The sequence below is a fragment of the Ammodytes marinus genome (genome assembly GCF_949987685.1).
Source record: "Ammodytes marinus genome assembly, chromosome: 2".
NCBI lineage: Eukaryota > Metazoa > Chordata > Actinopteri > Uranoscopiformes > Ammodytidae > Ammodytes > Ammodytes marinus.
The window spans coordinates 13,537,077-13,562,019 of record NC_137231.1 but is presented as its reverse complement, the minus strand read 5'-3'; the positions used below and the strand labels follow the sequence as shown (position 1 = coordinate 13,562,019).

The following is a 24,943-nucleotide window of genomic DNA, read 5'->3' as shown; positions in this document are numbered from 1 at the left end:
CAGTGAGCCAGTCAGCAGAGCGAGCTGAACAAAGCCATGCGGGAGGGAGAGAGCGAGCAGCTTCTGGGAAGAAATGTCTTTACTGACTCTGTCGCCTGGACAACCGCGGGTAAGAGAGGAGAGGAGGGGAGGGTGTGCGAGGAAAAGAAAAAGGACCGGGGTTGCATTGAAACAGAGGGAAAACAACACATTATTAACTGATAGGATTAGAGGATTCCTGTAGAGTGTGTTTGTGAGGATGGGGTGGTGGATTTTTGAGTGTGTTTTTTTTTTGTCTTTTGAGGATGCATCTCTTTCTTGACGAGTTATTAAGTATGACAACAAAACAGTCATTTTTTTCTTTGTTGTCCTAACATTAGAGCATGGCGGGGAGGAAATCACAGAGCACAAGTTCCGTACATCACAAGTGGACCCAGCAGGCCTGAACGCTCCTTCCTCCACCTGTCAATCTCAGCTCACCAGCCTCAGGTAAGAAGAGTCTCCTCAGTGTTGCAGGCTTTGATCGGGATGCCTTTGTGTTTTTACCTGATTTATTCATACAAATAATTATTTACTGAAGACAGGAAACTGTGCAGCTATCCAGGAAATTAAAGCGAAAGTCCAAAAGAATGTAATCTTTAACAAAAACAAAACAATAAGGCTCCTCTTCCCATCTGCTTGCTGGCAGCTTTGAGCGCAAGCACTGCTCAACAGAGCAACGCTGAAGCAGATAAGTTGTGGGAAATAGGCTTCAAAATGTGTTTGAATGGGTTGTTTTTACCAAATGCTGCCACACAAGGAAACTACAATCCCTGTAGTGTAGTGTAGTGTAGTGTGGGGCTTTTCTGTTCCCTTGTATTCGGGAGAGTGAGAGATATTGCACGGTTCAGCCCCAGGATGCCTCACACACTGCGGTCACAGAGCTCTGCACTACCCTTCAGCGCCAGCATGAATTAATCGGCAATGAGAAAAATGAACACCGTTTTTTTATCTATGAATGGATCTGGAGAGTTGGACTAGACTCCGCATTTACAGTGTGTAAAGAAATAGAGGGCGGCACGTCTGTCTGTGAACATAGCCGATACTGCTGAGCGCTCATGCATAAGGAATAAATTCATAGAGCACCAGCGCTGAAATCAATGCCCCTTTAAATGAGGTGATATATGCTTGCTGGAGTTTACACGAGCCGGTTTGTGTGTGTGTGTGTGTGTGTGTGTGTGTGTGTGTGTGTGTGTGTGTGTGTGTGTGTGTGTGTGTGTGTGTGTGTGTGTGTGTGTGTGTGTGTGTGTGTGTGTGTGTGTGTGTGTGTGTGTGTGTGTGTGTGTGTGTGTGTGTGTGTGTGTGTGTGTGTGTGTGTGTGTGTGTGTGTGAGTGATATCCATATTGAATTAGATGGGGAGAAGATAAACTGAGGTGGATTGGGTTATTTTTAGCTGAAGGTTATAAAATGGCTCACCTTTGTGGACATGTTAGAGAGACGTGGGGGAAAGAGAGAAGGGAAGAAAAAGGGACAGTGAGAGTGAGTGAGGGATGGCGGGCAAAAGGAGCGATAATGGAGATGATTGAAGTAAATGGGTTCAGGCCCACAGCATGATGGGATATTGCTCAGGGATCCCACTTCACCTGCCCCGACACAATCCAGATAAGAAGTGTAGAGTGAAAAACGCTGACACCGGATTAAGATAAAAACACATTAAAAAATGGGGTCTAGTGGTGGGGTTTACGGTTCACCTCCCTCCTTCCCTATATGTGTGCTCACGACATAGGAAACACCCCAAACACACATCTGATCTCTGTGCTGCACAACGCAGTCCCTCAAACACAGATGCTGAACTTCAAACAGGCAGCCAGGTACAGCATGGCCACCTGGGCAGCAGTTTTCTTCTTCTTTTTATTTCGTTCTCAAATCAATAAAATAAAAGTGACACAGTAAGTTCACAAATTGAGTTTTATATGTTGGGGGAAGACAAGGTGTATCCAATACACTGCCTCACAGCATGCATAATACAAGAGCGGGTTTGCCTTTCAAGTGATTATCACTAGATTTCATACCTCAGAAGCTGCAAATAGATGTTAATTTCACGCCACAGTGCATTTATCTGTCCCATGTCTGAGTCTAAAAACAACATTAAATACAGAGAAGCACAGCCTCACAAACGGAGAAAAAAGGATGCAATGCAGACCGAGCTTTTTCCCCCGAATAAACACAGAAAGCAGGAGGCCAAATTGCACTCTATTTTTAATCCACACCTGCATGCAGGGTCTAAAGGGACTGTGTTACTCCCTATCTTGGATGAACGATTCTAGGAGCCTGTAAACACATTAGTTATAGCAGTGCTCACAGTGCTTTGCTGCTGTACACTGCTCATAATTACTCCACAAGAGGTGCAATGTTCTTGGAAGCGAAGGAGCATCAGGCTCTTTAAGAAGAAGGAAAAGGAATGTGTCCCCGAGGCCATGCATTACAGTAGTTATCTTTCCTTCACTCTACCTGTCTGTGGTAAAGGAAGCATTAGCATAAAGTGCAGGTGCTCTGTTTTTAATGTAACAGCCACTAAGCCTGCATGTCCTTCTCTAATGAGTTCCTTAGACTGTCACTCTTTGACTTCACTAGTCAACCTGTTTGGATGTGGAAATGGCCAAAGAAATGGAGATGTGGAGATGTGCCAATAGTCCTTTCATTTCGATTTGAATATTAAACGGCAGAAAAGCACGATTTCTGTTCACAGATTGTTCAGGTGCTGGTTGTTCGTTTGAAGGGTGATGGCGGTGGTGTGTGTGTGTGTGTGTGTGTGTGTGTGTGTGTGTGTGTGTGTGTGTGTGCCTTCAATTACGCCCCCTCCCTGTCCATCTTGTCATATTTCTGTGCTTGTCTGTGTTTCTCCTCTCATCTTCCGTTGATGAGAGCACCATCATCAAAACAAGCGTGGAGAGGCTGAGATGAAATGTAACATGCTTACAATAATCTCATTACCAAAAATTTGTAGCTGTATTTTCCATTTCATTTTCTGTGAATGCGTGATTATATGCAACATCACAGGTTAGTCCAATTATTGACCATGTTACTTGGGCAGAATTGCATTGTGGCCATACAGAAAATGACATGTAATAGTGCTCATTTTGAAATAACAGCGCATGATGGCTCCCTAATTACAGCCTAATTATTGGTCGTGTTGTGTTGGAAATATAAAGCACCATGCGATCCTTAAGTAGCAGAAAATTAATAAATGCTTTGGTGCAGACTGCGTCTTTTCAGACTTCGGAACCAAACTCTCCCAACACCTTTAATCAATTTGTCCTCTGAAAGAGCATGTTCACACTGCGTGGGCAGATGCTGCTGGTGTGCTGCTCTCCCACTAAAAGGTGCACTGCTGTCATTGTCCATGTAGCAGGATGTAGCATAGTGATTATAATAATAGAAAATAGTTTTGCTGATTAAATAAATGTAGCTTCTTTTTCACCGATTATTAGCCACAGTAGAACTGTTGCTTTTTTTTACTTCAACTGGCTTTCTCATCTCTTTCATTAAATGAAACTGCATTAGCATATGTAAGTCCTGTTGACATTTGAAAAAAGAAAATGTCTCTCAAAAGTGAGAAACTGTGGTGGCAAGGCTGCGAATTATGAGGCCAGGATACACATGGCTCCATCATCAGGCAACAGAAGAGGGACTTTGAAGACACAGTAACTCCACGCAAGGTGATTATTTGCAGCAGACATAAGCACAGATTCTTCTTGAGAACCATTGTGAAAAAAATGTATTCAGGTGTAGCAACAAATTTCCACAAGGTTCATAAAATCCAGGTCATTTTCAGCTGCAGGGTTCCTCTCTCACAGCATTTAATTTTTTTTATGCCCTCTCGAATATTGATTATATGGTATAATGTGTAAATCCTCCATTTTTATGATTGATCTTCTCTGCAGCTACAGACAGCCGAGCTATCTTTTACTCATATAATCAAACTGCTCTGTCTTACCTGGCCGACCTCAAAGCAAAATAGATATATTGCTGCAGTTAGCGGGCTCACTGCCACTTGAATGCAAACAGACGTCTGCAGTAACTTTGCGGAGGAGTGTGTGTGTGTGAGAGAGAGAGAGAGAGAGAGAGAGAGAGAGAGAAAGTGTCTGCACCTATTGACACCATTAGTCAAAGGCGGCCCATCACGGGAGATAAACCCACTCTCATTCCACAACTCTGTCTAATACCCCACTCGCTCTCCCTTAATTAGACAAGCGAGATGATTTAATTTGCTGCAGAGCAGACACAGCTACTTTGACTGCTGATTTGTAGAAAGCAGCCAGCGGACTCTCCCTGGGTGATGATGGCTCGCACAGGCCTGACAGAGGAAATAATTAAATTACAGCTTTTAGCCTGTCTCACCCCACACACATCTCTTGTGATCAAAGCAGGACTCCGCAAAACAATTTTTCCCATAAGCCCCTAAGAAAAAGAGAGCTCTCCCCTTCTCTGTTTTCTCCATTTGACCTGCCAGTGGATGCAACTTAATTCTCACGTCCATGCTTCATTTGGTCTGTCTGGTTGTTTAAACATCTATCCTGTACTCACTTTTTTCACCTGCCCATGGAGAGACGGGTTGTTGCTTAATGTAAGCGTTGCTGTTGGCAATGCATGGTCATCAATCTGTTTTGAAAAGTGCCGGGGACACTTTTTTTCTGATTAAAAAACAACTACTGCAGAAGTAATGTTGGTACAAAATCCAAGTTTTTTTTAAGTCCGGTGTGACTTTACAATTTCAGGATTTAGAATGTCAGGCTACAGCCTAATCATAACCTTCAAGACAATATCAACACATGTATGCATTCTTCCCTACCTTTAGATCTAGAGAAAGGGCTAATTCCAAAACAACAGTGGCGGGTATTATGGTGGTCCCCACCCAGATAAATCTGAGCTTCAAATATATTCTTAACCGCATTATGCCGACTTTAAAATAATCAAAATAACCTAAAAATAAGGATAATTGACAACATAATTTTGTAGTCAAATAGCCGACTTTTATCCTTGTCTATTTCTTTGTGCACTTTTTTTGTTCAAAACATTTTTAACTAATTATTCTTAAAAAAAAAAGTGGTTGGCAAATATCCCAAGCATCCCCGTGTGAATGACACCTATATGCTGTTATGTGTCTCTGACAGTTGCCGACATGGAGGATGAGCCACTGCTGTTTCAGACCAGCTGGGGAGGGGAGGAGGAAGAAGAGGAGGAGCAAGATGAAGATGATGGGGCCGGACGAGAGGGCTGCATCTCTGGGGATCAGGCTGGGGGGGTGTGTGGGCTTTGGAAGGCTGTGGGCTGGGTGTACACTCATTCCTGGGCCAGTGGAGCGGTCTTAGTGGCCGCTGTCCTGCTGCCGTGCGCCCTGTTCGCCTACATGCTCCTCTACTGCCCTCCGCTGGACATAGACCTCTCCTACAGTGCCTTCGAGGTCCACAGCCACTTCTCAGCCGAGCGCTTCGACGCCCTCGCCATCGCCGTGAAGACTCAGCTGGGCTCGTGGGACAGACGTAGGCGGGACATAGAGGACGTCCAGTCGGAGGCCCTGAGGGAGATACTGCTGGAGAAGCTGGGAGCGTTCAACATTACAGATAGGCGGCCTAATGAGGACATGATGACTTCATTCGCTCCTCACCAAGACCTTTTACATGCAGAAGGTGATGTTCAGGAGAGAGGCAGAGATATAAGCACAGCACCCGGTGTGGCTCAGGAGTTACTAGGAAAGCACAATAACTCACATCATCAAAGAGAGGAAGAGGATGATGATGAGGATGAGGACGAGGAGAAATCACCGGGCGGAAATTCCACTCTCAGGAGGAGGCGCAGGTAGGCATGGGCTGGTATGATATTCTGACGGCAGGATAACCTGAAGCAAAAACACCACGGTATCACGGTTTCGTGATTACAGCTCTCAAATGTGTTATTTTGAAATGACTGGGTAAAAAAAAAAAAAAACCCGCCTAAACACAATGTTATCATTTTTTAAACAACATGTAGAATTTTCTGAACATTAATAAACTTGTATGATAACATAATAAATTAAACAATTTAATTATTCTAAACAAAGCAGTCCTTTTAAGTGAGCAGCTCAACAAGGTTTTCCGAGACATGCTCACTTTCCACACATTTCTCTTTGAGTAAAAGTGGCTATGATGATGCGGGAATATTCTGAACATAAATAAACTGTTAACATCCTGAGTGTTCTAGTACCATAGAACGGTATGATAATGGCGGAATTGAAACATTGACTTTTTTCATATCGGGGTATTCTTTGAAACCGGTTATTGTACCATGTCTAGTCGCAGGTTCGCTCCCAACTACTACCTACAAAGCCAGGCCCTGTGGAGGATGGAGCTGGTGTTCGTGGCTCAAGGGGAAGGCGATCGCAACATCTTCACGCCGGAGCGCCTGAGGACCATTCACCGTGTAGAGAGGCTCCTCATGCAGCATCCTCAGTTCCACCAGTTCTGCTGGAAACCTCTGGAGATGCTGAGGGACCTGCCTCTGGGACCGTCCTACTGCTCACCACCCAGCTCCATCCTCTCCTACCTCTACCCCAGCGAGAGAGGAGGCAAGATATACTACGACGGCATGGGCCCCGATCTCGCTGACATTCAAGGTGAGAGAAAGAAGCGAGGCGAAGAGAGAAATTAGAGGCTATAAAACAAAGAGTAACCCACACACACACACACACAAACACACAACCATCTCCCGTATTGAGGAGAAATGGTTGAAGTGGAAGGGAGAAGGTCATTTACATAATGTGATTTGATTAATATGTATGTACTGACATCACAACATGGTGTTGTTGCTGTTGTTATTGTTTGCCAATAACACTGTATTTCAGCGTGGTTTTTCGGGGGGGGGATGTTTTTTGTCTTGTTTATCTGTGTTACAGTGTTTTCTTGCTGCAAAACCAATTGCCCTTCGGGGAGAAATAAAGTTGAAGTTGACACCGGTAAGAGTTACTCGTAACGATGCTGATTTGTCGTGTGTACTGTATGTGTTTTCCCAGGTTCCCTGAGTCTGGCCATCACCCACCCACAGTTCTACTGGTACGTGGATGAGAGTCTGACCCCGGAGCATCTCTCCTCCTCTCTGTTACGCAGCGAGATCCACTTCGGAGCTCCCCTTCCCTCATACTACTCCCTGCAGGACCGAGCCGACGAGCAGAGATCTCGTTTCAAAAACTTTGTGGTTCAGTATGCGGACATCCTTTCCAAGCAGTCGACCAGGTGCAATATTGGCCATTTATTACCAGAGGGGGTTTATTTTACTTCATTTTTTTTGTCTGTTTTATTTACATGCACAACTTGCAATGTTAATGTCGTCTGCTTCCCTTCTTGTCCCCCAGCCAGGTGAAGGTGCTGTATGGAGGAACGGAGCTGTTTGACGATGAAGTGAGACACACCTTCCACAACGACATGATGCTGGCTGTCATCAGTGGAGCCTGCATCACTCTCCTGGTCTATGTCCTCACCTCCTTTTCCGGTACAGTATGACCTGCCCTTTATTGTTCAGCTTGCATTGCTGTGTGTGATATTGTCTCAATGTTTGAACCGCCAAAGTCAGTTATTTGGTATCATATGGGCGTTCACAAGCTTCTTCTTGTTTTCTTGTCCCTCTGCAGTGTTTCTGACTTTCTGCGGACTCGCTGGCATTGGACTGAGCTGCTTGATGGCTCTTTTCTTGTACCACGTTGTCTTTGGCGTGAGGTACCTTGGCATTCTCAATGGGGTTGCAGCCTTTGTTATTATCGGAATTGGTGAGAGAAAATAAATAGTATTTTGACATTTTGGAAATACTTTTACACTTTGTTTTGCAGAAAGTTAGATGTGCAGATGAATACCACTCTCGTGTTGCCTTTAAGGACACAAGGTGATTTATTTGTCATTGTATTGCTACAACAAAATTTGTGTTGGCACTCTCTTAAAAACAGCAATACACATGTATGCCTCAAGCCAGTATCGGAAATCTGCCTACCAACATCTGAATAGGACCACTGATTTACACATGTCTTGTTTAATCAATTTGACGACCACACTTTTATAATAGCACGTTGTTGTTTCACCATGAAATGATTAAGTATGTCTTGGCTTTCACTGACTCCAGGACGTTACAGCTCCCGGGGCCAGGAAATAGTCCCGCTCATAAACCCCCTGAAAAACAACATCCTCCGGCAGCAGCTAAACTAATATACATTAAGCTCTGCATAAATCTTCCAATCTCACTGTCTGCAAGAAAGAAAAAAAAGGCTATTTCCGAAAATGTCAAACTCATTCTCTAAAGGTTGAAAAGAAATTAAAATCACCTTTTTACAGTACATTTCCCATGATTTGTAACAAGGTGGCTCTTTTTGTTCTCTCACTGTTGCTCAGGGGTGGATGATGTATTCGTGTTCATCAGCACCTTCAGACAGGCGTCTCACCTTCGCCAGAAGCAGCAGCGAATGATCTACACAATTAAAACAGCTGGCAGAGCTACTTTCCTCACCTCTTTCACCACGGCGGCCGCCTATGCCGCCAACACTTTCTCTCAGGTAATCCTAGAAGAGAAACGCAGTCGTTAATATGAATCTGTACGGGAAGAATAAATGACCCCGTTGCTACGGATGAAAAGAAATGCCTCCGTCAGCACACAGCCATTTTCATTGCGTTAAGCACAAATTGAATGTGTCAAAGTCCTTCACACTGTGCCTCTTTTAACTATACGGTTAGATCCCAGCCGTGCATGACTTCGGCCTATTCATGGCCCTCATTGTGAGCTGCTGCTGGCTCTGGGTATCCATCCTGATGCCGGCTGCCCTGTGTATCTGGACCGAGTGTGTGGGGCCTCAGGAACATGCCTGGTTGAATTGGTGAGGTGTTATTTCTTGTACTTTTTTTGTGTGAGCTGTTATTTGTGCATGCTGTGCGACACGGCTGGCGAGATGTAATCCTCTTCAGCTGTCTCTCTCGCTAACCCGCCTCCTCCCTCTGAAGCTGGAAGCTGTTTTCAGGCCTGTCAGCGAGCCACAGCCCTTTGTCAGACCAGGATGATGATGTGGCACTTCTGTCAGTGGAGATGGAGCCAGGTGAGATGATTATCTCGGTAGCGTTAAATGAATGATAGCTCATGGGGGAAGAATGGGAGAAGCGAATGGGTTCAGACTGTAGAAAGCCGCTATCCAGGCACCACTAAGCTCCTGTCTTTGTCTCGGCTTAGGCCCCTGTGACACAGACGTCGATGCCGCCATTCTTTCCCTGTCAGTGGAGACACCTCTGTCCCCTCCGGGGCCGCAGCATGTGGGTGTGGTGAGCACCAATCTCCAGTGGGCCCTGAAGCACTTAGTGGCAGAGCCAGCCGTGGAGCGACGAAAAACCATTCTGGGTGAGATTTGGTATGAACTCTCAGAACACAGTGTTTTGACACAATGGCGAGACACTGCAAGTGAACAGGGTAACATTTCTCACTTATACCGTAGATATCCATCATGAAACTTTGCTAGCTAATTGTTTACATTAAAACAATAATTTGTTGTATTACAATTAGGGCTGTCATGCGATTACATTTTTTTATCTAATTAATTACAGGCTCTGTGATTAATTAATCTAAATTAATAGCACACTTATATGACACTTTTATGCCTGTTTAAAAACAACTGTAGGCCTATAGGCTCTCTCTCTGTCTCTCTCTCTCCGTCTCTCGTAACTTCTGTCTCCTCCCCTCAGCCAGGCTTCTACATTAAATATGTTTAGGAACTACTAGCGCAGAAAGAAAAAAACACAAAAAAACAAGCAGGCTAAATGACGCACACACACACACACACACACACACACACACACACAAAGGAGGAAAAAAGACAGGCATATGCTAGGAAGAGTGAGAGGGGGCGGGTGTCCGTTGAGACCATCGCAACTAGCAAACAAAAGTGAGACACGAGGAAGATTGAGAGATAGGCCTACTGTTTTGAACCTACATTGTTAATTAGGCACCCACTAAATCAATAATGCACAGACACTGCGAGAATAACATAAGACGTATTCCTACCTTCATGTTTATTTGCCCGGAGCAGCCCATAACATAGAGCCCTCGGCCCCTTTCCCCTGCTTCTTTCTTTACTCTTTAATCCCGTGCGGGCCGTGTCCGCAACATATAGGTGCAGCTCCGCTATCATCTCACCTCTTTTGCACCGGGTCAAAGGGCAATATAGAAGTGCGATTAATCTGCGTTAATTTTTCTGTGATTAATTAATCGAAATTAACGCGTTAATTTGACAGCCCTAATTACAATACTACAATACTAGTCTTGAAAAATATGAATGTTGAGATATAGTCTGTTAACGATGGTTGTATAGGAGAAACATACAGGCACAATAAAAATAAATGTAAATGTAAATGTTGGACCCTTTTTGTTTCTGTGAAGAAAAAATAAATTTTTTGTCTGCTGTGCCTTAAAATTGAAAAAGATGAGGGACAAAATGCTGTTTTTTTTGCTGATATTATCTGCCAAACTTTTGGTCCATGATTTAGATCTAGAGTAATCTCTTATAAGAATCCTTGAAGAAAGGCTGTAAAATCTGTCTGTTCTCAGGAAGAGCTAGTGCTTTATCATGAAGTATTCATCCTCCCTCTTCTCGGGAGTGGCTGTAATTGATCCCTGTTCCATCAGTCCCTCCTCTCTTGCCATTGTTTATCATTGTCCTCCTGCGTTCCCAGGTGTCTTCCTCCTGGTCCTGCTCTTATCTGCCGGGTGCTGCTGTCTCCTGAGGCCGGCTACTCACGCCCCACTGCTGTTCCGCCGGGACACTAACCTCCAGACCCTGCTGGCTCTGAGGAGCAACCTCAGCAGTCAAGGCATCTCCTGCCCCATGTGCTCAGGTGAGACCAGGGCTGTGCTCCAATACCCATACCTCCCTGCTATTTAGTTTGCTAGAAAAAAAGATGTAGGATGTCCCAATACATGTAGTCAGATGCAGCATGCTTAAAAATACCCAGATGCCCTACTAAACTGCGCACCGGAAGTTATGTCATAAACAACCAGCAATGCAACATATATTTAGAACCAAGAGACAAGTTCAAGGTGCGATAAATAAATAAGTACAATTATGCCCTAATTGTGTGCCTACTGCAAGCAAACTGCATACTTTTTATGTACAGCTGTAGTATGTAGAAAAGTAAAAAGAAATGGTATGCGATTTGGAACTTAGGGACACTCACCGGTTGACCTCAGACATCTGCAAATGACTGAAATGCTAATTTGGTCCTGCAGGTGTGTTCATGGAGAAGCCCCGCCCTTTGTTCAGCCACGCGTCCTCATCAGGGTTTAAGTTTTCTGCACATCAGCAGACCCCGCACACAACCACCGCCTCTTCTCCTCGCAACTCAGTGAAACCAAATTCAAGCACCAAACAAAATGGTAAAATATACGCCAAATGAACCTCTCATCATCAATCATGTACAGTAAACCTGTTCAACGATTTAAAAAAAGTTGCTTTGTCCTGTTGTTCTAGGCTCTTTCCTTACAGTGTACATATCAAAGTTGGACCTCGGAGCCTCTACAACACTTTACCGGTTCTCCCTTAACACCAGCTCCCCCTCCCCATGGAAACCGTGCAGTGCAGAGCACAAAGAGGTGTCATCGTTTCAGGTAAGAGAGTAAAAAAAAGAAGAGAAAAGAAATTCAACCTAATGATTTTTTTTAGCTGTAACATTGTGTCTCCCTACGGTGATATGCATCACTAAAGCGGCTTATAACTAATCTTGTTTTATCTGAATAGGCTTATAATCAACCCCTCAGCAATTACACCGCCAGAATGACAGTGTGTGTTTCCCATGTGTACCACCCGTACCCCAGCTGGATGATCACATCCACCTCATGCGAGCCCCGTCATGGCTGGACAGCAGATTTTTCCTTTTATGTGTCTTTGCTTCCGCAGCAGCACAGCAGGTGAAACAACTAATTAAAGAAAACCAAAGTCATTGGTTTTTAGTGGACAATCATTCAATTCCGCTCTGCTCCCCCCTGTCTTAGGAGACTGTACTTTGCCCAGCGCCGCCTGAGACCTCATCCCAGTCGAGTGTGTGTCAGCCCGCCTGGCTGCGGCATCAGCTCCGGGCCTGATGGACCCACACAGGGAACCTTTTATACTCCTCTTCCCAGTGGTGAGGGAGCAAGTTTCAGGACGCATCCTTAACATAAAGACGCTTTGTTAGCATATTAGTAAAAAACTATTATCGCACTGCATTCGTAACACTGCTTACTCAATTAGCATAAGTGATATATTTTTAATGTAATTTACTCCTACTGAGTCTCAAATATAGAGACTCTCTTTCTAGCTTTTAAAGTGGCACGCCCTGAACCCACTACAGGATTTTCCCGCATACACTCCATAAATATATGCTGTTATACCCAGATTCTGCTTTGGTTCTCTTTTCAAAGATCTCTCGTCTACTGCCAAACCCAAAGCATCCAAAACGTTGGGCTTCAACCCGTGCAGCGGCGGTACATGTGGCCGTCCGGCGGTGCGTCCCCTGGTCGACACCGGGGCCATGGTTTTTGTTGTGTTTGGCATCTTGGGAGTCAATCGAACCGAGCGCAGGGACAACCATGTTATTGGAGATATGGTGAGGGTCACACCTGTGTCAGCATACCGTTTTAATCAACAGCAACGAGGCAGAGCTGGATTTATAAATGATTTCTCATGTGTCTGTGTGACGTGGTATTTGATTCTCTCCAAAGGGCAGCATTATATTGGATCCAGACTTTGATATTTTCCAGGAAATGGGCCGTCTTTGCCAAATATGTAAAGCCATTAGTGCAAACAGACAACTCGTGAAGCCGGGCGGAGCGCAGTGTTTGCCTTCAGGTAACAACTAAACGCAGTTCAGGCTGAAAGTTTTATGAACTTACTTCTGACATAAAAACAATTTTTTTGATTTCATTACAGTAAATAATGTCATTTATCCTGTTCTCTTCAGGTAATAAACTCTCTTCTATTCTGCCTCTGCTCCATCCTGAATGTCACTCTCTCCCTGAACCCAACCTTCTCCCCGGGCAGCTCTCCCACGGAGCGGTGGGAATGCACGGTGGCAAGGTCCGCTGGCTGTCCATGGCCTTTGAGTCTGTAAGTTCTTTCATCTCTCGACCTTTTTCTTCAGTCGCTGCTGCTGTGCCTGACACTCTACCTCTCTTCTCCTAAGACCACATACAAGGGCAAATCCTCCTTTCAGACCTATTCTGACTTCCTCCAGTGGGAGAACTTCATCCAGGAGCAGCTGGCCTCCCTACCGCCATCGTCCGCGCTGCAGCGGGGTTTCCAGACCTGCGAGCACTGGAAGCAGATCTTCATGGAAATCATAGGTAAGTTGCAGGTTGAAGGGATGTTTTTGTTTTTGTTTTTTTACCCAGCAAACTAAAGAGGCTATAACTGTCGGGAGTAATATAGCTCAGCAGCATATATAGACATGTGACAATCTAGTGCTCTCTGGTCTGTTTGTAGGTGTGGAGAGTGCCCTCTGGAGTCTGCTGCTGTCTCTGGCCATCTGTGTGGCAGCTGTGTCCGTGTTTACTGCACATCCTCTGCTGCTGCTGCCTGTGCTCATGACCATTCTAGGTAACAGATGAAGTTCCATAATTGGAAGTGGCTTGTTCAAACAATAATATTTTTTATTGCATATTCAGATCTTGGTCTGGATCATGAGATTATCATATAAATTGTTTGACCTTCAACAGGAGTGATCTGCCTGGTGGTAGCGATCATGTATTGGTTAGGCTGGGAGATGGGAGCAGTGGAGGCAATTTCTCTGTCTATACTTGTGGGATCTTCAGTGGACTACTGTCTGCACCTGGTGGAGGGATACCTGCTGGCTGGGGAGACCATGTCCTCTACGCCTGCTCACAGCTCGGTACGGGAGTGTAAATATGTCTAACACTAGCCATTATGAGCCTTATGTATTTTGCGCACATGCTAAATAAAGTCAATGAAAAAGATGTTGGATCTTCCAAGCTAGAAGCTCTCTGAAAGCTCATAAATACTGAGGAGCTTCTCCCCCCCAGTGAACTGTGTTTTCTTTGCAGGAGCCTCGGCTCGAGCGACAGAGGCGGACCCTGGAGGCAGTGAACCATGTGGGCGTTGCCATAGTGTCCAGCGCCGTCACCACGGTGATCTCCACGGTGCCCCTCTTCTTCTGCGTCATTGTGCCTTTCGCCAAGTTTGGCCAGATAGTGGCCATCAACACCGCCGTCTCCATTTTGTTCACCCTGACCTTGACTGTGGCCCTGTTGGCGTGCGTGGCCCCCGCCCGTTTCAGCAGACCCCCCAGTGCTGTGCTGAAGGCCAGCCTGGTCGTCATGGCGGCTGCAGCCTTGGGACTGGTCGTGTGCTGGGTAGGAGGACAGCTGGGAGCGCCGGCCTGGCAGTCGATCAGCACGGAAAAACTGCCCAGCTCACACTGATGTCACACAGGCAGTTCACTCTGTATGCAAAATTTGAGAACTGTAAGCAATGTATTTTTTCCTATTCGTTTCAGACGAACCTCAGATCAGCAAATGATCTTTATCCAGCACAAAGATGTCAGAATAATCAGTTCCATAAATAGAAGCTATTTGTCATGGCAAACTGCATCTATTTTCACCTGTATTGATCCGAAGATTGTATTGACCTCTGGGCACCTATTCTAATATGTAATGTAAATTACTATGTGAGTCACAGTGATGGGTTGACCTTTTTCTGGTTGACAAGATGATTCAGCTGAGATTTTTTTTAATTTGTATCCAATTATTTTTACTGCCTTCAGACGGAGACTATTGAGTAATGGTTGGGAAACTCTGGCTGAGTCACAGTTTTCGTCAGTGTAATTTATTAAGCTGTGAAGAGCAACTCACTGTTCTGTGAACCTGCTGTTGTGAAAACCGTCAGGGCACTGCGCCTCTGACGTCCGTGAAGATTAGTGTCAATGGTTCACATGATTCACGGCCATCTTGTGAAACATCACGTTTGTTTCATTCTTTTTCCGAGTCGTGCATTGAATGTGTTGTTCAGCCACATTGGTAACAAAGCTTATGATGTCCTAGTGTGGCTGGATTTAAAGTTGTACCGGTGTGATTTATACAGCGTGCACAGTTTAGTTAAATGTGATGTCGATGTTTCAGTTTGCTGCTCTTTCACTTTCTGAACTGAAACTTCTGATGCTGCCAGCACAAACTTGTTGTAAAGAGTTGTGCTCACACCAACACTTACTGCAAATATATCCTCCTCTTTTCTGGCCTTTTCACATGTTCATATATTTAACTCTAAGTGAGCCAAGGCCTGTATTTTTGTCATCAGCACCAATTGAAGAAGACCCATTTGTCGGGTCCTTGGGTTTACCGGCTACATGCCCTCCACCGCACTTGTAGGCACTCACTGTAACCAACTCTGCTCTCACACACAGTTCCGAGCACCACTCACACAACCATCGAGAGTGGCCCTGGTCTGCCACGCAGTGAGGGTGAGGGCCATTTGTCAAACCACATAACACGGTAATGGTTGAGAAGAGGTACTGACTCAATTGCGGCAAGAGCAGTACATTTCTGTGTTGTGCTTGTGTTACTCGTGAATGTCAAATAAAACCTGTGCAGAAAGCCTCCTTTCATTTTCTTCTCTTGTGAAAGCTCAGCACAGGATTTATTCTGCAATGTTACGTAAGGAAGACCTGTCACTGTTTGCTTACAGTCACACAGTAATTGGTAGAGCTACAGTGGACTGCGTCACATCCCCGGTTGGCTGTCATTAATAATTCATATGAGATGGCTCAGATCTTACACTGAATTGCTGTGTATCATGTGGCTTATTAAAGAAAAGGACATACAGCACCGTAGCCTACCTGCCCACTGTGACAGAAACAGATGTAGGGGGATGTCAACAAGTATTCTTAGTAAAAGCAGAAAAACCTTGGCAGCCTTTCATTCCAGAGAGCCTTCTGTTTTATTAGCACATCGATGTTGTTGCAACTGCACTTTGCCAATCATCAGTAAAGATTGAATGTCAGTTGTCCAGTTGTTTAACCTTTGAAGTACCTTGTTTAAAAGGTAGCACTTGTAATGAAATCACATTTTCTTTCAAATAACAAGGGTATGCAGCTGGTGTATAAAGCCATTATATTAATTTGAAGGGGTAAAATATAGAATAGGGTAGTAATAATAGGCTACACCAGATTACACCAACACAAAAATTCGGAATAATTCAAACGACTACCTAGATCATTTTAATAGAGATTTGGACCAATGTGTGAGATGTCAATCAATGTGAAATATGTTATTTTAAAGTGTGTTCGGCCAAATTGTGTCTCACCTAGACCGCTGTCTCTTTGCATCTCCATGTTATTTGCAGTACTGTTTGTCGGGTTAAGTGGTGTGAGGACCCATTTCAGTGGTGGCAGTTTTCTGTGCAATAACACTCCTCTGCTCCTGTTTTTGTTTATAAAAGAAAGCCCAGAATAGAAATGGATTCATTATCCAGGAAGAGTGAGGTTACATGTAGGGGAATGAATACTGTAGTCTGAAATGACAAGCTCCATCTATAAATAGGGTATCAGAGATAAGATGAATAAGGGATCATTTATATTTGGCTGTCCTTTTTTTAAATTTTTTTAGATTTGCTGAGTGTCATGAAAATACTCTAACACTAATTTCAGAAGACAGACCCACCATTAAAATCCCCGGTTCTGTGTTATTCCTACTCACATGTCCTGGATGACTCGCAACCAGCAATTTAAGGCAGGACTTCGTTTAAATGAAATGTCACAAAACAAGTTCACAGTCATCAGTTAAAATTGTGAACAAAAAGTCAGACAGAAGTGTCCGACTGCCGCCATGCCACACAACAGCATTCTTGTAGAGTGAGAAATAAACGGAGAAGAGGAACTAGTGAGCAACATTGTATATTCAACATAGACCAACAGCTACACATTAGAAGGCAATTAGGGCTAATTTCAACAGTACCTTTCCAACTTTACATTATATATGTAAATTACTATTACAATAAATACCCAGGCTCATTTGGTTCTTGAGAAATATTTCTTTGTACCAATAAAAGGCATTTTCTCTAAAGAGAAATTATTTTACATCAGAACTGTAAATCAACACTGACACATAAGTCATATCTTTATTACCCCGTGTTACAGGGCACACACAATGTTCAAGTATGACCAAGAAACTAAAGGGACCATTTTAAAAAAAAACATAAAAACAATTAAGAATAAAAGAGATAAAATGCATTTAAAAATAAGTGAACTGGCATTGCATTTCACAAAAACTCATAAGCTCATGATTTTGGAACAATTCACTGTAAAGTGCTAACTGGTTTGAGCTGAGAAAAGCACATGTTCCCTTTGAAAGATAATACACATTACTTTATACATGGAGGTACAGTATTAGCCAGTCATCAGGCAAGCAATTACCAACCAGAAGACATGGACCACGATTCATTTATTAGTCCTTTAATGAGATAACTGCTTCCTTAATTTCCTTGTTCATGGTAACAATGAGAATCTTGCCACTGGTTGCCAGGACAATGCCAATTACAAATGCTGGTGTTGTCACTGTACAGTATTCCTTCTTTCCTTGTAATTACATGCAATTGACTGACATACAGTATCGAAATCTCAAGTCAAGTCCTTCTTATCGTCTTACAGATAGGAACCTTTGAACCAAAGGGATGAAAGTGTGAGGAGAGGAGAGCAATTATTGAGGAGTGCAGGAGAGCATCCCATACTCCTCCTCCTCTTCCTCTCCCCCCCCTCCTCTATGAGGTGGGCTGGCCTGACAAAAGCAGGGATCTGTCCAACTGATGCCTGCCTTCCTACAGGTCCTGAGAATACCACTGCTTTCCTGGGTGCCTCTCATTTGGAGGCATGTTTTTTTTTAAAGGAAAAAAAAGTAAGAAACAAAAAAAAAGTTATCTGGAGGGGACTGGGTCAATAAATTTTCCCCCTACTGTCCGCCTAAAGCAGACGTTCTTCCTCCCACCCCAATCCTAACCATAAAAAGGTAAAAACAAGGTGTACTGCAGAATGGCTTTACTCCTCACAGTCTGTGGGGGGAGCTAGAGCCCCTAGGAGCTGAGGTGCGGTTGGTGGTCTTGCGGCTATTCTGTCGTGTCTGAATCATCTTGGTGGCCGAAGGTTTCCGAGCGTCAGGCTGGCGCCTCCCCTGGGGGCCCCTCCGTTTGCCCCTTTGCCCTGCACGGCCCCTTCCGGCCCCCGCTGGTCACTTGCGTGAGTGTAGTGTGTCCTGGAACTTGGTGCTGGTGTAGCGGACGTGAAATCCTTTTTTGTTGATTGTATCGTCGGAGCGGAACTTGATCACAATGGAGTCACCGGCCGAGTAGATCTCCTCTGGAGGCTGTCAGGAGGGACAAAACCACAGTTTTCATTTGAGCGGCTGCTTTCTGCTTCTTTGACTACACTTCAATTCAATCTGAAGACTTCTCACATGCTGAAACTGAAGTCAAATCAGTGACCATGACCAATGGCTTCTAACTGCTAGTTGAAAGCTGGGGGCCACATAAGACTGACTATTTCCAGATTTATTCTGATCGAGGCTTTTTGGCAGCTATTGAAGTGAGGATAAAACAAACCCTGATGATGAGTTCAAGGTGCACCACTTCAAAGAACTAATTTATTCCCTTCACAAAAACCAGAGACTGCACTACACAGCATACAATTCTATAGTAGCCTAATGTCTCTACACTATAGAGTCGACCAAACTGTTCCAACAAAACAAAAGGGGAATTAGCTGAATTATGTGAGCACTGCAAAATATGCAATACTTGACCAGGCTGTCTGTCAGAGCAGTGGTGTCACATGAATATTAATTTGGAACTTCATACTGAAAAATAATTAGTTGGTTGAGGTACTGAGGCAGCTGCACTGTGGCAACGACAAAGACAAAGCTTGTGCAACCAAGTGTAAAACAAAAGACTGTTGATTAGAGCTGCCATTCATAACATGAATAACATTTTTACAAGAGCGCAAAAGTCTCGGTTTATTGGGAAAGGGATGTGAAACACAAGAAAAAAGCAGACTACAAATTTGAAGTAAAGCCCTTGGGATAGAAGTAAACCGGCCGACACTATAATGAGTTTTCACCCTACTTGGGACTGAATTGTGTCAGTTTATTTCGACTGGTTTTATAAAAGGAAACGTGATTGAGGAGCCGCTCCCCGGGGTTCTGAGGGTGTTATGTCCCCTCCAGTAAATGATTCATAGAACCAGGCATGAGTGAAAGGCAAGAGCTTATTATTGAAGTGTGTAAATGAGATCAAGCTGTTCTCTGACCTGAGGAAACTTGTGTTTCTATTCCCTGCTGGCCTCATTCGTATAGACATTTGGCTGCACTTGCCGATTCATTCACAGTTACAGCCCAATGCCACAGACTCTGATAGGCTATCGATTGACGCCTTTTGTTGACTTACTTGATTACTCACAGAAAACACTCCTGAACCCAGAGGAAGATGAACACGTCAAAGTTAACAAGGTGATTAAAGCCGGACTGGAATCAAAATCCCAAGCGTAGTTCACAAATTCACCCTCAAATGTTACGAGACAGTAGCCCCCTAACCCCAAAACAATTCCCTGGATATTCCTGCTGTTATACCGTAAAACATGCAGCAGTGATGTTGCATTTGCAAGTAATTTTTTTTCTTACCCCTGATCCACAGTACCGTCCCAGCCGGGGAGACTTGGTGTCAGCTCCATCGAATAGCTCCATGTAGTCGTAGCCGCAGTCTGCCTCCTCCTCAATCTCAAAGGTCTGGAAGATGAGCTCCACACCGTAGCCTTTTTCCGCCGAGATCACCCACTGACAGTCAGAGGCTCCGGGGTAGTTATTGTCCCCAAACTGGGCATGGGAGAACAGGTCCTTGGTTTTGACTTCAGCCTTTAGGCGACCTCCACACTCTGAGAACAGAAAAGTTGAGTTGAGTTGGACATTTTTGCAGGCGAGGGGCCAGTGTTGATATGTAGTACAGCTGCCGACTCATTTGTGCTTCCACAGTCATCCAGATACAAGGGCGTCTTAAACACGCTCTCTGTTGTTTTAATATGAGTCATAATGATTCCCAGACAGAGTGTGTTGAATTGCAACCAAAACTTAAAGCTGCATGTATTGTACTCCATCCGAAAAGCTTTGTGAAGTCTGACATGTGAGTAATTGACCTGAGATTAGCTTGATGCCTCAAAGAAATAAAGCGTTTAGAGGTTTTACGGGAATCTTTCTCAGCTGCTATAGTGTTATTTCCTGCTGCAGGAAGAGAAACTGTGTGTTGTCATAACAGCATCTGTTCGTACCTGCAGTATGGGAAGCTTCGAAGCCTTTCTTCTGTACAGAGTTATCAGAGAAGAAGCGAATGAACAACTTGTTGCTACTAGACATGATGGGTGGAGGCTTCTTGGTGCCACAGAAGCGACCCAGACTTGTAGCTTTCCCATCTCTCCCATCATAAATCTCAATGTGGTCATAAGTACACTCCAGGTGGGCCTCCATGTCGATCTCATTGAAAGCCTGCGAGAAAAAAACATGATGAGCGTGTTATAATTAGAAATACGTTGGTTCAAACCTTAGCATCTTTTTTAATTGGTTGGTTGCCAATTTTGTTTTAAAACTGAGAACATTAACACCAATATAATTATGTTCAGTATTACTCTACACAAGTACCATCTTTAAATATCATAGTCACTGTCATGTACTAGTACTTTAATTTGCCAAATTAAACTTCAACTACTTTTTTTATTGTCATTAGAGTCATTTATAAAGTCTCTTATCTTAAATAATCTACTGTATGTCCGTGACAAAAATGCAGATAACAACAGAAGGGGGAGCTACACATCATCGTTGGGGCTGGCATAACAGCTTCTGAGTAAACACAGATGTCCTCGGTGGATTTAGCAATTTAATTACACAATGAGCTGTATGTAAGTAAATTCATGGTTGACAAGTCAAATTCTGAAGAGAGCAAAGGGAAGTGACACATACGATTTTGATTCGGTGGCCTGGAGTGGTGGTGAGTGCCCAGGTGCATGCCTTCTTGCTGGGGTATTTGTCCGGCCAATTGGGGCTGGTGATGATACCGCTCACACTATTCACAGTGTGATCACAGCCAGCTGTAATAAGACATCACAGCGTCAACAGAAACTTCTGTATCATGCTAACATGTCCAACACTTACACTGAACTCGGACTAACATTCTAAGTCAAGTAGGCATGTGCTCATCAGCAGCGGTGGGACCAAGTCACTGTTTAGCAAGTCACAAGTAAGTCTCAAGTCTTTTCCCTCAAGTCCCGAGTCAAGTCCCAAGTCAATGCTGACAAGTCTCTAGTCAAGTCCCAAGTCCTGCAGTTTGAGCTTCGAGTCATTTCGAGTCCTTTTAACCAAAAAGTAATAATATACTTACCCACATCATGTACGCTTTTAAAATCTATATTTATTTATTAAAACAAGTGCAATTGAATTTGTGGAAAAAAAATTGTACGGACATTGCACTTCCCAATTGCACTCTTTACCAGTGATTTTTAACATTTAACTTATATTTAGCACATACACGCACAGACACTCACACATAGGCTACATGTAGAAAAGGCCCCAAAGTTTTTAGGTTACAGTGTTGTTATTTCTTATAGTGTGTTAAGATGTGTTTTGTTCAGTGTGGATGACATTATAGCTGTCAGTTAGTGGCCGTGACGTCTGTCGGCCGGAGAGTCTGTTTAGTAAGTTTCCTTTTCTTCTCTCTCTCGGTCAGGTGTGTGAGCGTGCATGTTGCCGCAGTAGTCGATCATTCCAGTTGAAACGTGTTTATTTGAGTTTATGTGAATCACCCGTGTGTGAGTAAGTAGGCCTACATGCAGTCCCGATCGCTGTTATAAGTTACAGTTTATGGATGTTATTAAAGGGCGTGATTCGCGGGTCGCAACAGCTGTTCTAGCGTCTCCTCACGAGCGGAATGTAAGCTTTTGTTCTTTTCCCGCGATCTATGCTGCTGTGCCTGTGAAAGAAGGAAAATAAAGAGCGGATAAACCATACTACTCCTCTCCTAGTCTCATGCTTATAGTCTGACGTTTTTGGCCTTAAGTGGTGTTCTGGCCGACACCTCTGAAGTGAAACCAGTGATAAGCAGATCAGTGCGGTACCGGTACAACCACCAGTTTCCTCCGCTACACTAGGCTACATGATGAAAGATACAGAGCGGATTTAAAAATATAGCCTACTTTTTAATCTTTGGGTTTTGGGGAAAGTAGCAAGTCAAGTCAAAAGGCTCAAGTCCAAGTCAAGTCACGAGTCATTGATGTTAAAGTCCAAGTCAAGTTGCAAGTCTCTTAACATTTTGTCAAGTCGAGTCTCAAGTCATCAAATTCATGACTCGAGTCTGACTCGAGTCCAAGTCATGTGACTCGAGTCCACACCTCTGCTCATCAGCCCCTAATGGCTGCTGCTTTGACAACAATAAATATGCAACCATATTAAAGAGGCAAGAATTTAGGGGGCGCCCTTAGCTCAGTTGGTAGGGCGTCCCCCCCATGGGCCTCGGCCAGCAGCGGACCCGGGTTCGATTCCAGCCCGCGGTCGCTCTCTGCATGTCACTCCCCTCTCTGCCCCATTTCAACTCTGTCTATACACTATCAATAAAGCATAAAAATGCCAAACAATATCTTAAAAAAAAGAAAAGAAAAGAGGCAAGAATTTAAGGTGACATACCTTCTTTGCAGTCGTGTTTGTTCTCATGCAGCACAAAGCCACTCCTGCACTGACAGCTGTAGCTCCCAAAGGTGTTGACACACTCGTGTTGACAGCCACCGTTCTCCTTGGAGCACTCATCTTTGTCTGAGGAAGCACAGAAAAACAACCTTAGTGACAGTTCCCTTTCCCAGCTGACAGGTAGCAGCTCGAAGTAACTGATTGAAAGGAATGGTGATGCTGCATATCACTGTTTGATTACTCACCCGAAAAGAACTGCGCTTTAAAGCCCTTTTTGGACACTGTATTGTCTGATTTGAACTCGATGCGCATGTTGTTGTACTGGGAGGTAATAGCCTCTGGTTTTTCGGCGCCACAGAACTTCCCATGTAGCCTTGAATCAGCTGAAAGCCCACTGCGGACCTCCACGTAGTCATACTTACAAACCTGAGCAGAGAAACAGAGCATGTGAAAAGAGACCAGGACATTTTATTTAGTTTTAATTATGAAACACAAGAAGGAGAGGAGGGCTGTAGTATATGCTATGAGAGTGGATGGGTGTAGTGCAATGAGAACACAGAACAAACCCACCCCGCGCCGATTCATAATAAACCTAGTGCTCACGTCATTGCCTTCAGTCTCGAAAACGTCAAAGAGCAGAGTGATTCGGTACTGTGTGGGGGCAACGAGCTGCCAGATGCAGTTCTTGTTTGGGGGGTACTCTCTGGGCCAACCCGGGCTGGTGATGGATCCATTCAGCTTGGTGATGAAGCCTCCACAGGCGGCTAGACAGAAAACAACAGCATGGGAAGTGACCATGACAAATAGTTAGCATGATACAGATGCGCATGAAACAATTAATTATATCAGCCAATGTTTCAACAGAATGTTCCAAATGTTATGTGGAACACCAAATGCTCAAATGAAAGCCGTCTGAAATATCCTTCATGTGTCCCTTATAAACCCGATTACTGGACTCAGCTTTGTATCGGTTATATAATACACAACATGTTACTGCACTGTTATCCATTCCCTCACATGGCTAGAACTAAATGAATGTGTAATGTTGATCCCTAACAACAGATACAGTAGATTTGAACGTTCCTAAATGTTCACATGGTGAAATGTTGGAAGTGATAGCAGACTTTCTCTAGGGGAACAGTGGTTATGTGAACAACAACACAGAATTGGAGATGAAAATAATGCTTGCATTGTTGTGACTTAAATCTTTAAAAAGATGATGCCCGGCCAGCGCACGCATCACTGTTGCCATCTTTTCTGGCTTTTAGGGATGACTGTACTTATTGTATTTGGGTAGCTAACTGTGCAAATTGCTTTAGCATGTAAATTACATGGTGAGCAGGGCTGGTGTCTTTTCTCCCTGCACTTACCCTCACAGCTGCGCTTGTCAGCAGCCAGCTCATAGCCTGGGTCACAGGCACACTTGTAGCTGCCTAGTGTGTTGACACAGCGTTGCTCACAGCGACCGTTGTCCGGCTTGGAGCACTCATCCATCTCTGAAAACACAAAGATATGTTAGGACCCTTTAAGCTGGCCCCCTGGTTCGATGGCTTACAAGAGAAACCCTCCAAAACAGCAGAGCCAGGCAAAGAGGGTCGCACAGAACCCGGTGGTGCATGTGAAATAATAATATTGGGAAAAACTGATACTGCACTGATGTTTAAAAATGTACTACTGAAGACGGTCAGAGGGAGTGATGGAATATGTCAGATAAAGAGCTTAAAATCCTTAACCTCTGACCTTTGAAGAAGTTGGCAGCAAAGCCGGCCTTGTTGACCGAGCCATCTGAAACAAATTTCATCCACAGCTGGTTGGAGCTGGTTTTGATGTCATCTGGCTTGTCGTAGCCACAGAAGCGGCCCAGCAGGGGACTGTTTTCAGAGTTCCCATCCCGCACCTCCAGGTAGTCATAGGCACAACTGTCATGTCTCTCAATCTGAGGGAAGTGAGAGCGTTTCAGATTAGAAATCAGCGAAATCTCCAAATCACTCAATAGACGATTTTACTGAATAAAATAACAAAAAGATTGGCGTCTTACCTCGAAAGACTGGAAAGTAAGGCCAACATGGAAGCCCTGAGCTACAGTAATCTTCCAAATACACACTTTGTTGGGTCTGTAGTCATCAGGATAGTTGGGGGACTGGATTTGGCCGTTGTCTTTCTTCACGTCTCCACCACAGATGGCTGCACGTGACATGAAATAAAAAACATATAAAGTAAATACCGAGTTCCCTAGATAGC

General features: G+C 44.2%; 2 protein-coding genes across 2 annotated transcripts in view; one reads left to right on the top strand and one right to left on the bottom strand.

Moving 5' to 3' along the window:
* Positions 1-36: 36 nt before the first annotated feature.
* Positions 37-14,428, top strand: disp3 (dispatched RND transporter family member 3; the record flags this gene model as incomplete). Its single annotated transcript, XM_080034812.1, has 25 exons — positions 37-109; positions 360-468; positions 1,746-1,830; positions 3,287-3,374; positions 5,134-5,818; positions 6,292-6,611; positions 7,008-7,227; positions 7,347-7,483; positions 7,623-7,757; positions 8,371-8,531; positions 8,710-8,849; positions 8,974-9,065; positions 9,197-9,361; positions 10,690-10,851; positions 11,243-11,389; positions 11,484-11,620; positions 11,751-11,920; positions 12,005-12,135; positions 12,413-12,597; positions 12,713-12,839; positions 12,952-13,097; positions 13,174-13,333; positions 13,473-13,586; positions 13,706-13,878; positions 14,051-14,428. 25 exons carry the CDS (start codon positions 37-39, stop codon positions 14,426-14,428), a joined length of 4,440 nt encoding a protein of 1,479 aa, XP_079890938.1.
* A 2,663-nt stretch (positions 14,429-17,091) lies between these two features.
* The window catches only part of bmp1a (bone morphogenetic protein 1a), a 30,610-nt gene continuing 22,758 nt past the window's right edge, over positions 17,092-24,943 (bottom strand). The window contains exons 11-20 of the mRNA XM_080046702.1: positions 24,741-24,886; positions 24,443-24,638; positions 24,073-24,198; positions 23,306-23,466; positions 22,948-23,128; positions 22,703-22,828; positions 20,987-21,114; positions 20,302-20,515; positions 19,661-19,911; positions 17,092-18,355 (exon numbers count right to left, since the gene is read on the bottom strand). Coding sequence (XP_079902828.1) covers positions 18,221-18,355; positions 19,661-19,911; positions 20,302-20,515; positions 20,987-21,114; positions 22,703-22,828; positions 22,948-23,128; positions 23,306-23,466; positions 24,073-24,198; positions 24,443-24,638; positions 24,741-24,886 — 1,664 coding nt within the window. The 3' untranslated portion in view covers positions 17,092-18,220. The remainder of the gene's footprint in view (positions 18,356-19,660; positions 19,912-20,301; positions 20,516-20,986; positions 21,115-22,702; positions 22,829-22,947; positions 23,129-23,305; positions 23,467-24,072; positions 24,199-24,442; positions 24,639-24,740; positions 24,887-24,943) is intronic.